The sequence below is a fragment of the Cryptotermes secundus genome, unplaced genomic scaffold (assembly GCF_002891405.2).
Source record: "Cryptotermes secundus unplaced genomic scaffold, Csec_1.0 scaffold18, whole genome shotgun sequence".
NCBI lineage: Eukaryota > Metazoa > Arthropoda > Insecta > Blattodea > Kalotermitidae > Cryptotermes > Cryptotermes secundus.
The window spans coordinates 855,881-870,308 of record NW_019735461.1 but is presented as its reverse complement, the minus strand read 5'-3'; the positions used below and the strand labels follow the sequence as shown (position 1 = coordinate 870,308).

Here is a 14,428-nt window from a genome sequence, read left to right as displayed (position 1 = left end):
TCGTAGCAACTATTGTGCTGAAGGTACGTGGTAATTACAGTGCGCTTTGGTTCAATGTTGGTAATTCCCACAATGCCGAATGTTGAACTAGAACTTTTACTGCCAATGTGCCTCATCACCAGTGTTTTCCAATCTCCCACAGAGCCAGGACCGGCAGCGGAAACACACCGGCCGAGATCATACATAGGTCCTCATACTCGGATCTGGTAATTCAAATTCGTTTCATTTCCCTCGTTCCCTTTTTAAAACACGTACTTTGTTTAAGGCGTCCAGTTCTGGTCCCGTACGCTAGCACTGGCAGGCTTACTCGTGCCTACCTGCCCGTATGCGGTAACCTGTTATAAAGAGCATGGTGTGTGGCGGGCTTAAGGCTTGGGAGTGGGCAGGGGAAGCACATGTTTGGCGCGAGCCCGCTTATGGCATGTGTGGTTCTTCATTTCCTGAGCGGAGATATTCATTGCAGGGTAATATGAAATCGGTATTCTTGACGTCAAGTCGCTCTCGGTAGCCGAGCTGTCTGAGGCATATATTGTCTTCGCTCGCTCGGAAGCCTGGATCTTGGGTTCGATTCCCACATAAGGCATGGATGTGTATTATGTGTATATGGTTATTCTGTGCTTATGTTGCAATGTGTTTAGGTAGACGCCTTTCGACCAGCTGATCACTTGTCCAAGGTGTCCTACTGTTTGTAAAATGATCGAAATGAAAAATACAACCTCAGCACCGTAAGATATAAGAGGAACGGATGAATTAAATAAGCAAGTAAATATTGACGTTATGGTCCTGAGTGATCATATTTACCATATTCCTCGGATTCTAATCGCAGTAGTTGTTCTGTTGCGATTCCTAAAGAGTTATTGACAACGGGATAACGCACGTATGGTTGAAAACTCGAAGACAGGTAATACTGCTGCTGTGAACATGATCACTTAAGTAACATTAGCTGTAGTTACGGAATATTTCGGTCGCCATGAAGCGGTTTTAATCGTCGAGGGCCCGCATTCCTACAGGATTGTATTGTCCTCTCTTCTGTTACTGTGTTGTTGACCTGGTCTCTGCGATCCATTCCAAGGGAAACAAGAAGATATGAAAATTTTTCTCTAAACTATAAAACCAGACTTCAGTAATTAAATGTTTTAGATACCTTATGCTGGTTCTGTTTGCAGCTAACATAAGAGTCTACACACCCTTCACTTACAAGTACATAATTAACAATACGTATTCAGTTTCTGACATACGGAATAGCTCAGTCGGTATAGCGACGGGCTACGGGCTGGACGACCGAAATTCGATTTCCGGCAATGGCAAAATTGTTCTCGTCTTCATAGCGTCCAGAAAAGCTCCTGGGACCCACGCTTCCCCATATCCTGTGGGTACAGGAGCTCTTTCCCCGGGGGATGAAGAGGCAGGAACGTGAAGATGAACACTCACCTCCATCTATTGTCGAGGTCAAGAAGAGTGAAGCTGTGCCCCCACTCCCCCCATACATCTTCATTACTTACTTACTAACTTACTCATGGAGCTGAGCCCCTCTGGAGGAGCCGCCAATTCTGCAGCTACTCAAAAATTTCCCAGCATTTTATGAAACCCGAAGGTTCATCACCGTGTTCACAAGAGCCCTCCACTGGTCCCTATCCTGAGCCAAATCTATCCAATCCATAACATCTCATCCTATCTCTCTAAGATCCATTCTAATATTGTCCACCCACCTATACCTTGGTCTTCCAGTGGTCTCTTTCCTTCTGGCTTTCCCACCAATATCCTATACGCATTCCTCGTCTCCCCCATTCGTGCTACATGACCTGCTCACCTCATCCTTCATGACTTGATCAATCTACTTATACTTGGAGAAGAGTCCAAGTTATGCAGCTCCTAATTATGCTGTTTTCTCCAACCTCCTGTCACTTCATCCATCTTCGGCCCAAATATTCTCCTCAACACCCTGTTCTCAAACACCCTCAGCCTATGTTCCTCCCTAAATGTCAGAGACCAAGTTTCACACCCATACAGAACCACAGGCAAAATTATAGTTCTGTATATTCATTTATTTTTGTTTTTGGACAGCAGACGAGAAGACAAAAGGTTCTGGACTGAATGGTAGCAAGCATTACCAGAGTTCAACCTCCTCTTAATTTCCTCCTGAATCAGGTTGCGATCTGTTATCGTTGTTCCCAAATATCTGAACTGTGCCACATTTTCAAAACACCTATTTCATATTATTATGTAATGATTTTGCCCTACAATTTGGTGACGAGACAGCAACATATACTGAGTTTTCTCTGCGTTTACTTCTAGACCAACTTCTTTACCTGCGTTGGTTAAAGTTTGTGTGTTTATCTTTCTGGTATCTACATTATCACCCAGTAGATTCACATCATCGGCAGAGGCTAACAGCTGATGAGTTCCGTTTAATTTCAGTCCCACCTGGTTTCCCTGGACCTTCCTAATGGAGTATTCTAAAGCAAAGTTGAAAAGGAGTGGCGATAAAGCATCGCCTTGTTTTAGACCTTTCTGGATAGGAAATTTATCAGACAAATATTTACCTACACGGACTTTACTATACGTTTCGTTTAAACACATTTTAATCAACCTATCTAGTTTCATGGGTATCCCAAACTCTATCAGAATATTGTACAATACTTCCCTCCTAACTGAATCGTAGGCTTTCTTAAAGGCTATGAATAGCTGATGTACTGTCTCATCGTACTCGCATTTCTTCTCCAATATCTGACGAATGCAAAAGATCTGATCTGTAGTTGATCTGTTACGTCGAAACCCACACTAATGATCCCCAATAATTTCATCTGTATATGGACTTAACGTTGAGAGAAGAATATTGGATAAAATTTTGTATGAAGTTGATAGCAGTGATATCCCCCGATAATTACTACAGTCAGTTTTATCACCCTTCTTGTGAACTGGTACAATAATAGACTCCTTCCCCTGATCAGGCAATTTTTCCTTATGTCAGATAGACGTAATTAGATTGTGGATCTTAGAACGTAATATTTCGCCTCCTGCTTGAATAAATTCTGCCGGAATTTGATCACTACCTGGCAATTTATACCATTTCAAGTTTGCAATAGCACTTTCAGCCTCAAAAGGGTTAGGATCAGGTACTAACGGGTCAGCTGTCTGCCAAACATCACTGACCCTATGTACATTCAATAACTGAAAGTAGTAGTTCCTCCACCTATTCAAAATGCTGTGGGAATCTGCAAGCAGATCACCATTATCATCCTTCACTAAGTTACTGCTAGGTTGGTAACCCCTCCTAAAGTCATTTATCCCTCTATACGTGTCTCTAATGTTCTTGTTCTTACTGTTCATTACAAGCTCGTCAATTTTGTCTTTCAGATATTCCCTCTTTTTCCATACATCTTCATGCTGTGCTTAATTAAATGAGTACAGGGATAATTTTATCTTAACTTATTTAATTTACTGCATGGCTATGCTGTAGAGCGGAAGTAAAATGCATTGCATACAACGGGGTTCTTCAGGGATTCGCGCTCACGGGGCGTTGAAATGCACAGCACGAAAGGCAAGACAGGGATATGCGTTAGCCCTGTCGGCTGCCACTAGTTGTTGTTGCTAATAAATCAACGAGAATTCCAGTGTCCACTTGGTCCGGTGCGCGCACGTCACGTACAGCTCAAACTGCTGTCGGAGGTTCGGATCCCGTTCGGGACAGAAACGTTTGTCTGTGGTTTTTGCTTCATTTTATGACAGAAGTGTTATGTTGGACGGGTTTAGAAACCCTGTGCAATTGGACGTGCCAGTCTTGAATTTCTACGTAGCCCCAAATAATACGAATAAATAAATATTTCCTTATTCCACAATGGCGTATTTTCATGTCGGAAAGTGAAACCAAATTCCATGTATGTCACAGGCTGTCTGCCGCAGAACAAAGTGGAACGTGTACAGTAGTCTAATGAGTAAGGAGACCGCAAACAGCAAGAATTTACTAAGAAACAACGATATGAGAGAGGTTAATAAGGCTACTACTTTTTTTTTTCCTTGGCACTACAGCCCCAGTGGGCCTAGGCCTACATCCATGAACTTCTCCGTTCACTACGGTTTTCTAGATCTTACACATTCGGTAGGACTCCTTGGGCGGGTGATCAGCTCGTCGCAAGGTCTCTACCTGTACACAAACACAGAAAAACACACACACACACAAACTAAACATCCATGCTCTGACTGGGATTCGAACCCACGATCCCGGTTTCCAAGCGAGCGAAGACAGTACATGCCTTAGACCGCTCGGCTACCGTGAGCGGCCAGGGTACTACTAGTAGCTGAAAATATTGGGGGATATGGGCGGGTTTCAGATGGGATGTGGGAGTGCAGAGAAGATGTTAATTCTTATACAACTCCTCAGAATTCCCTTTATCCTACCATTTTTCCTCTTCCCTACTACTGTCCATCTAATTTTTAACGTAATCATCCTCTTTCTTGTCCTCCTCTACGTTCTGATCTGCATTCTTCTCTTTTACCCTGTTCTCCTTCTCCTCTTTCATTTTTTAAATATTTTTCAAAATATAAATATTTAGGACCTGCATCGCTGCTACATTTCTCTGAGAGGATGATGCTGAACGAACATAAATAAGTGCATATAGCTGCATTCGTGAAGCGCCCACTCATTCTGCTGAAGGCACGAATATGAAGGAAACAACATATGAAGTGTTCATCCCATTAAAAGCCATTGCATTTGTCTGAAATATTTTCTAATCTGGAGAATTTGTACGAAGATATACGTAGGCACATACACACAGAACAACCGCACGGAAGTCTCAGGTCTATCTGCTTCGAAATTCCATCCATAAACTTTTTCAATATGCTGCATGAATTAGGCGTAATGATTCCTGTTTTACTGTCTTAAGTCTGGTTATTTGACCCAGATGACTGCTTCATTTAAACACGACAGTGATTCTCGTTCTGAAAGGGATGAATCGTTGAAGAAATGAGCTCGGAAATTATAAGTTACTTACCAATATTTGAGCTGGTATTTTTTTTATGTGGAGCGTATGATTGAGACGCAAAATAAACGCAGGTTTTGTAAGGAAATGTACTATATTTACGGTATCATAGCTTTGTAAGTCGCTGGAGCAGAGTCATCCTTCAGAAACTAATAGTCGCTCATCTGGTCATTTTTTCCGCCTTTTGTTGAATCCGAAACTCCCATCGACTTCCCAAGAACCCGCCACTGGTTCTCTTCCTGACCCAGGTTAATGGAGACCATATTCGCACATGCTAGTTCTTTAAATTTCATTTTAATATTCCTGCATCCGTATTCTCTGGTATTTTTTAAGCAGATTCACGGATCTTTAGGAATTTTGGTACCAGAACGTTTGCTAGGAAATGCCTCCGATCTTACTGTAAATTTTCGCTCGTTCAGTGTAGAGATATCTGGCATGGAGGTACAGCCTACGGAAAGGCATGCAGCAGCTTAAACATGAAAATGTATTCTATGAATAGGCGAAGTGTGACGCCGTGACAGTGAAATTGTCCCTTGTCTCTACTCTTGGGTTCAGCGACGTGCAGTCACAGAGAACAACCGGCTAGTTGCGGGTAGATCTCGCCTCGGCTGAAAGCTTCATTGAGCAATTCGGAATTTAAGGCCGCGCCATAGCTCAAGCGGTTAGTCGCTGTCTTCCCACCGCGGCGGCCCGGGTTCGATCCCGGGTCTGATCAAGTGGGATTTGGGGTGGACAAAGTGGCGCTGGGGCGGGTTTTCTCCGAATACTTCGGTTTCCCCTGCCAATCTTCATTCCACCAAATTCTCCATCATCATCATCACCCGTTGCAGGTACAGTAGGACAATCAGTGGCCGCCGTACCGAGTGGACCCAGCTGCACTCCACCATCACTAAGCGAATTAAAAAAATCGGAATTTATGACTGAATAACAAGCTCGGAACTCTTTCCACTGAAATCTCATGTAAGGAAAATATTTTAGCCTACTTTCCTTATTGTAACGAAAGAGTCGGTGATATACTCGTATTTTTGTAAGAATTTGCTTCCGCACTTGGTAACGCTTGAATCAGTGTTGGCGTTACCTTAATACCTTCCGGAAGTAGCTCTAACTTCGTGCTTCTTAAATACCTATCATTATTAAGTCCATCATGGTTGCCCTGAAACTTCTGAGGTGTGAACAACAAAAATGTGAGATTGTATTCAATTCTTTATTTGAATCCATCGTAACACAACATAACGGTCAAGGTCAATATTATCTTAGCTACATGTTTCGGCTTTTAAAGCCATCATCAGGTAAAAGACATGGTTACTATATTCACACACTATTGAACTGCAAATTTCATTGTGACAGTAGAGCTGGGGCGAGTTGCAATTTGTATTCCCACCAGAGCGGAAAAAATACATTGTAAAATGAAGCACCGGCCAAACAATTAATGTCAAATATACCACATCAATACCACGGGCCTCCAAGCAGTTTACTATATGTACACAAGTCTTGAATATACAATTATGTCCGCGGGAATATAACAAGATTGCAGCAACTTACTTCATAATATGAAATATCACATGAAGAGTTTTTAACCGTATTTTATTACATAACTTTCGTTTTTATAATAATTTTATAATTCATTGTATTTTATAGTGTAACAGTTGTCACATATCCAGTTCTATTGTCACACTGAAATGCAGTTCAATAGTGTGTGAGTGCAGTAAATATGTATTGTTATATTGTAACAGAGTTGTCACGTATCCAGCTCTACTGTCGCACTGAAATGCAGTTCAATAGTGTGTGAGTGTATTAACCTTGTGTTGTTATAGTGTAACACAGTTGTCACGTATCCAGCCCTACTGTCACACTGAAATGCAGTTCAATAGTGTGTGAGTGCAGTAACCATGTATTATTATAGTGTAACACAGTTGTCACGTATCCAGCCCTACTGTCACACTGAAATGCAGTTCAATAGTGTGTGAGTGCAGTAACCATGTATTATTATAGTGTAACACAGTTGTCACATATCCAACTCTACTGTCACACTGAAATGCAGTTCAATAGTGTGTGAGTGCAGTAACCATGTACTGTTATAGTGTAACACAGTTGTCACGTATCCAACTCTACTGTCACACTGAAATGCAATTCAATAGTCTGTGAGTGCAGAAACCCGGTATTTTGCCTGATGATGGCTTTGAAAGCTGAAACATGTAGCTAAGGTAATGTTGACCTTGACCGTTATTTTGTTGTGTTATGAGGGATTCCAATAAAGAATTGTATATAATAAACACAACAGGATGCACGAAATGAAAATTATGAGATCATATTATTTTGTACAGTTGAAGGTCTTAAATAATATGCACCCTTTGTTAACGTAGTTTTTATTGAAGAACGTAATACGTACAACACGGCTGTCATGATAAACATTTCAAACTCTGTAACTGGTTGCTGAAATTAAGGAAACATCGCTTTTGTTTATCCGATTCAGAATTTATGCGGATACTGAAACTACAGATCCTTAGATATTTGGTATCGAGCAGGTTGGCTTGATGGCAACGTTCTAGACTTATATTCGGGAGGCGCTATCGTTTACTTTTGGTCGGAACATTGGCAACACTGACTGAGGACTTTCGTTATTTTTATGACTCCTTTTGGGTATTTTTTTTAATTCGCTTAGTGGAGGGTGGAGTCGGACTGGATCCACTCGGCATGGCGGCCACTGATTGGCCTATTGTAGCCTGCCTCGGGTGATTATGATGATGGAGAATTTGGTGGAATCAAGATTGGCAGGGGAAACCGAAGTACTCGGAGAAAACCAGCACCAGCGCCACTTTGTCCACCATAAATCCCCCTTGACCAGACCCGGGATCGAACCCGGTCCGCCGCAGTGTGCCATAGTGCGGCTGGAATAATTAGGTAAATTGAAGATAAATCCACCTCAGAGGAATTTGATCCCGCGACCTTCCGGCTTGTAGCATATTGCCTCAATTAACTACGCTACCGCGTGCCCTCTATAGTTTAGTGCTTCTAAAATCAACAAAAGTTCAGGAGGAACATGTTGCCACTAAATAAGAAATCAGGGTGAAGTAGATAGCAAGTAGAGCGAGGTGTAGATGGAAGCGATATTTTCCTCCGAATCGTCGGTTGACATTTAACAGACTACACGGCGTTATAATCTAGAAGATATAACTCTTCATAGGCAGCACTGTGGACACCTCTCATTTTACGTGATATTAACAACATGGCAATGTTTGGGATCTTAGTTTCTCTTACAAAATCTATTTTCATTCATTCTTTGTCTTGAGTGATCGCGATATGAAGGTATAGAGTCGAACATCATGCCTGTTGCTTGACGGGTTTCACATAAACTGAGGATTGAGAATCTTTACTGAAATCTGTTTTATTTTATTGCTTACTTTTCGTCTATGCTTATTAATTTGGGATCGAAGTGATTTCAACAATAGCCAGGAGAGCTCAGTCGGTATAGAGACAGGCTGAGGGCTGGAAGGACGAGGTTCGATTCCTGGCAGAAGCAAGATACTTTTCTCTTTTGCGCAGCGTCCAGACCGGCTCTGGGGCCCACCCAGCCTCCTGCCTAATGGTGCTGGCTGCGTGAAGCTCCATGTAGTGTTGAGGTCAGTAATGGTGGAACTATGCTTTCGTTCCCCCATACGTCGTCATGGCGTTGTGCGCAAACAGTTAAGCACAGGGGCACCTTTACTTTACTCATTTCATCATTTCGTAATAAGCAAGTTTCTCTTCTTTTTCCTTGGCACTACAGCCCCAGTGGGCCTAGGCCTACCTCCATGAACTTCTCCGTTCTCTTCGGTTTTTCTAGATCTTACACATTCGGTAGGACTCCTTGGGCGGGTGATCAGCTTGTCGCAAGGCCTACACCTGTACACAGACACAGAAAAACGCACACACACAAACTAAACATCCATGCCCTGAGTGGGATTCGAACCCACGATCCCGATTTCCAAGCGAGCGAAGACAGTACATGCCTTAGACCGCTCGGCTACCGTGACCGGCGTTAGAAACCTTTAGGGAGAATTATTTATATACGTATACCATATCAAGTGCAGTGTTCAGTTTCTGTCTCAATGAATTGTGTGCCGCTGACCGAACAACTGGTCGGTGCTCAGAAAGAGGACAATGGATGTCGCTCACAATGCCCGGAAGAAGACAGAACCTACAAAACGCCTGTGTTTACGAGAACGCCGGAGTGCGGTAAAGAAATGAAGACAATAAGCAAGGCGCCAAACCGTTGGGGAAGACCGAGCAGCGTAATTAAAACGTTAGCGCTAGTGACTTTCAGTCGAGAACGACTCTGTTCTATTTTAAGGTGACTTGTTTTCATACATTTCTTCTGTGTTCCTGGGAAGTGACTTGAAATAGATCGCGACCACTTCTTTCCAAATCCTTTCCCATTCGTTGGGCATAATGGCCATATATCATCCAACGCAACACAAAATAACCTCTGAAGTTGATTCATTATCATCGAACAATTTACAGGTTAGATGGAGGTTACAGTTCTTGCCGCTTTGGGGCGTTGTCTTTGGTAACTCTACGCAGCGAGACAGGTCATGGAAAATAGACAAATTGTGTTACCCGTATGCAAGTCAAATTGCCTGCTTTTACACATAGTAGGCATACCAAAAGGTGTGTGACATGAGCATTAAGGAGCTAAGAACGTCTGGAGACCCAAGCAACTTCCCGTGTAATTCGTCTTCTTTTCGTAGATACATCGGTGTAGAACTTCAGCTTTATTTTATGATGATGTTTTGAACGCATCAGGTGATAGCAATCCATTTAATATAACTAAATTTTTGAGGCGCAAATCGGGCAATACATAGCCTATATGAAAATCTGCATCAGCATAGCCGTCAGCCCTTAGTGATGAGGATTTAATCTCCATGTTTCATTAACCCTGGCCCGTTTGTCTAATGAGATGATTATTTACAACTAGACTACATACTCTCCCTGTTGATGTGGATGGAATAGTATGCATGGTAAGGGAAAAGAAAAAAATTCAAGAAAAAACAAGTTAACCACCTTTCAGGGAGATAAGTCCAACGGCGTATGTTTGGCGGCTTGTAGGACCTTGCGATTATTCAGCAAGGAAAAACTTTACAACGCCATTTACTGGTAGGATTTATCCTGCTTTTCTCTTCAAATGTAATGTGTACAAGTAGCGAGTAGCGGCCCTAACATGCATTCCTTGGTAAATGTCGTAGTGGTCTTCATTATGTGACACTATTATGCTCGTATTGACGGCCTTTGAAGTCTTCCGTTCATATCCCGAGAAAGGTGCATTGAGACACACAGACTAGACACGTATTAAAGATAAGCAGCGACACACACAGAGAGCGCCTACACTGAACAACACATGAACGGCGATAAAAACAAGAAGTGGCCGCTGCAGCACCGTAGATATAGGGCATGTACCCTGAAAAACTTTAATTGAAAAATTTGAAAAAGAAAGAGAACAAAGATCTTATAGACATTTTAACTTGAATTGGGGTTTAAAAAGTGCTAATTTAAAGATCAAATTGACGCGTGTAGATTGACAAAGATTTTATACCATTGGAAAGACTGGTGTTTTTAAATTTTTAACAAGCAGTGTAACAGTTGCGTGAGTGATACACACCTGATGATGGCCATTTAGGGCCGAAACATGTAGTGTGGAGGAGGAAAAAGAAGTAAAAACTACAATAAAATTGTTGCACTTAAGACGGTATTTGTCCATATATATAGTCTTAGGGAGCCGGTCACAGTAGCCGCGCGGTCTAAGGCATGAACTGTCTTCGCTCGCTCAGACGCTGGGATCGTGGGTTCGAATGCCAATCAAGGCTGGATCTTTGATGTGTGTATGTGTTTATTCGGTGTCTGTGTTGTACTGTGTTTAGGTAGAGGCCTTGCAATGAGCTGATCACTCGTCCAAGGAGACCTACCGTGTGTGAAAAATGATTACGGAAATGAATAAGAGATTAGGGGCCTAAATGGGCTTGGAAAGCCATTGGAAGCAAAATCTTAGAGAAATTTCGTTAAACATTAAATAAAGAAGGTTATCCCTGAAACAGACCGTGAAGGCCCATAAGGTTGTATGAGGTCGAGGCTCTCACATCTTCTAGATAATCGGATCACAGATGGTGGTAATGTTGTCAGTCTTACGCGCCGGCCGCCTTTTATCCCCCGGGAAGATTCCTGGTATTCATTTTAGTTAGTGGCTGTGTCGACCCGAGGGCCATAGTGTGGCTAGAAAGATTAGGTAAACTGAAGAAATCCACCTCATCGGGTCTCGAACCCGCGACCTTCCGGCTTGTTGCATGGTGCCGCAAATATAGGTGTCCGTGGTAAATTTTGTGTCACTTCTGAAAACGTAGACATACACATCATAATGCAATCTGCATTGCATCTCAGCTGACGTTTTGACGTTTGCCCGAGAGCCCTCGACGAATGTCCTTGAAGTAATGAATGAGACCGGCGTTTTTGCCATTCTAAACTGACTACTAAGATAACGCAGCAGTTCTCTGAGACGGGTAAGCTGTCATTCTACGTACACAAGACCGTCATCCATCCACGTAACTTCCATAGCTCGCACTGGTAAATATCCATGTTGGGTGTCATGGAAAGGCGGTCAGTTAATTCAGCAGTCAGTGAGGACGTTATTTCAGTACTGAAAGTTTATCTTTCCTTAAGAAATGTAGACAAGAAATTACATTTCCAGAAAACATATTTAATACGGCACCCTCGCCATATTCGTCTGATGTGTGTTCATGGGTGAATATGTATGTATGTGTGTATGAGTGTGTGCTTTTATGAGAAAACGAATTCACTCTTCCGCTTTTTTTCCCAGCGAAATGTTTTTCCTACTCCCCGAAGACCTCCAAAATACAAATAGTATGTTTTTGAACATTATCCATCACCTTGTCTTTATCTAAAAACCATCCTGTTTATTTTTCAGATCACATCGTTTCGGAGACTGGATTCTGTCTCCATCTTCAGGTAAAACCTTAGCTCTATCGATTGGGTCCAACTGCATAGGTTTTACCTGAAGACGGAGACAGAATCCAGTCTCCGAAACGTTATGGTTTAAAAAATAAACAGAACGGGTTTTAGATAGAGACAATATGGCGAATAATATCCAAGAACACAATATTTATACTAATGTACCATCGTCAGAAACTTTTAGATCTCATCGCGAGATACAGTTTGACACCATAACCACTGCCTGATAGCAGCAGTCGACGAATGAGGGCAAGGCGAAATTAAAAATCGAATTATATGAATGAACCGTGCTTTGTTGCAGCGGGAGCGCATTCGAGGGCCAGTGGCAGAATGGTAAGCGTCATGGGCTGGGCGTCGAGACGCGCGGCAGGTGGTTGTATCGGGGTGAGTGGACGCAAGGCTTCAAGGGTCGTTACGGAGTGCGGCAGTCCTCTACATCGAACGCACGGTACGAAGGCACGTGGGCCAATGGACTGCAGGACGGCTACGGCTCGGAGACATATGCTGACGGAGGTGAGTATGCAGAAACATAATGCCACAGCAGGGGCGAGTTGGTTTAGCGGTGTTGCTGGATAATATGGGTTGAAACAGTCTCTGCCTTCTATTGTCAACAAGGAATTTCATGTTTCAGTCAAACAACTCTATGCATCAAATAAGGGTTAAATGCTTTGTCGAGAATTGTACGAGTATGCTACTATCAGACCCTTCTGAGAGTGTCTTAATATTGCATAAAAAGAATGCCGTCTTCTGGAATGTGACGCTGTGTAGGTATTGTATAAACCGACGTTTCGGAGGAACGTGTCGCCTCCATCTTCAGGGTAGAAAGAAAGAGAAAACCCGGGAGCGAGTACTTAGTCTGCAGCCACCTGCTTAACCTGGTTCCTCGATCGCTGATTTTTCTACAATGAAGATGGAGGCGATATGTTCCTCCGAAACGTCGGTTTATACAATACCTACACAGCGTCACATTCCAGAAGACGGCATTCTTCATAGTCACCGCCGTGAAAATCTCAAATGGCTCATCGCAAATTCTGTAATGTAACTTATACACAAAAAGTAGAATGTTTTAGAATTATTACAATTTCTGAAATTCCTGCGATCATGCAGTAGAACCCGCTACTGGAATTTTGTGTCCTATGTTGATGATATTGACAAGCTGACTGTGAACCTGAGTTGTTCGATGTAAATACGAGAACAGTGGAGCTGTTTCGGTGATCAAGCTTCTTGAACTTAGTAATGGACTAGTTTCACAGTCGGTATAGCGACGAACTGCGGGCTGGGCGGCCCGGGTTTAATTCTCGGCAGTGCCAGATTTTTCTCACCTCAGCAGCGTCCAGACCGGCTCTGGGGTCCACCCAGCCTCCTATCCAATGGATACCGGGGGCTCTTTCCACGGGGGTAGAGCTTCAAGGGCGTGAAGCCTCCATCTAGTGCCGAGGTCGAGAAGGTCCTCTATGGCATAGTGTTTAACTAATTAGGCACAGGACAAACTTTACCTTACCTAGTTCGTAGCGCACTGATGAACATTAGTTCCCCGCGCCATAGTTCAGGCGGTTAGTTGCTGGGTTCAAACCGCGGCGCCCCTGGTTCGAGCCAGAGTCTGGCCATGTAGGATTTGTGGCGCTGGGTTAGGATTTCACTGAGTACTTCGGTTTCCCCTGCCAATCTTCATTTCAGCAATTGCTCCACAATCACCATCATCTGTCATCTAGGGATGGTACAATAGGCCAGTAGCGGCCGCGGTACCAAGTGGACTCAGCCTCACCCTACTAAGAATAAAAATAATAAAAAAAATATCAGTTCGCCACAATCTAGTCCACTGCTAGCTAACTACAGGAAATTTCAGCATCGCTACAAATCAGTAGGAATACTTTCAGGTTTCTAGTACCGAATCCATCTATCGAAATATGCCATAATAACATTCAAAGAGAATTATGAAAATTTCTACCTTCTGGGATTTAACGCCGGAGGAGCACATTGCCGTTATCTTCAGCAGAAAATTAAGCTGAGCAAGAGGCCGTCATGAAGCAAGGCGCCTTACTCTTCGACCCTGAAGATTGGCACGATATGTTCCTCCGAAATTTCGGTCGACTTTCATCGAAATTCACGGCGCTGTGTCCCAGAAGACAGGAATCCTCATAGTCACTGCTGTGACACCCTCAAATCCAACATAATAAGAATTATGTTATAGTACAATGAAATTATTGAACAGGTATCAGAGCTGAATTATTTACGATCTGAGAAGTGATCTGGAAATAAAATTACAGCCTGATAGCGCAGTAAGTGATATAATTAGGAGAAATTTCAGAAAACAGAGCTACCAGAAACAGAATCATTGATACGCAACCTCACAGCAAAAGCAACATTTAAATGCGTAGGAAAGGGTAAACGAAGGAAGTGTTTATGGCCTCTGCATGCTGCTGCAGATATCAGGAAAATTAAGTGTTTCAAAT

The 14,428-nt window shown here is 42.8% G+C and overlaps 1 protein-coding gene across 1 annotated transcript in view; it reads left to right on the top strand.

The window, feature by feature from the left end:
* The window catches only part of LOC111869267 (junctophilin-1), a 230,931-nt gene that overhangs the window by 104,218 nt on the left and 112,285 nt on the right, over positions 1–14,428 (top strand). Inside the window, exon 2 of the mRNA XM_023860661.2 lies at positions 12,277–12,488. Within this exon, the coding sequence (XP_023716429.1) occupies positions 12,277–12,488 (212 nt within the window). The remainder of the gene's footprint in view (positions 1–12,276; positions 12,489–14,428) is intronic.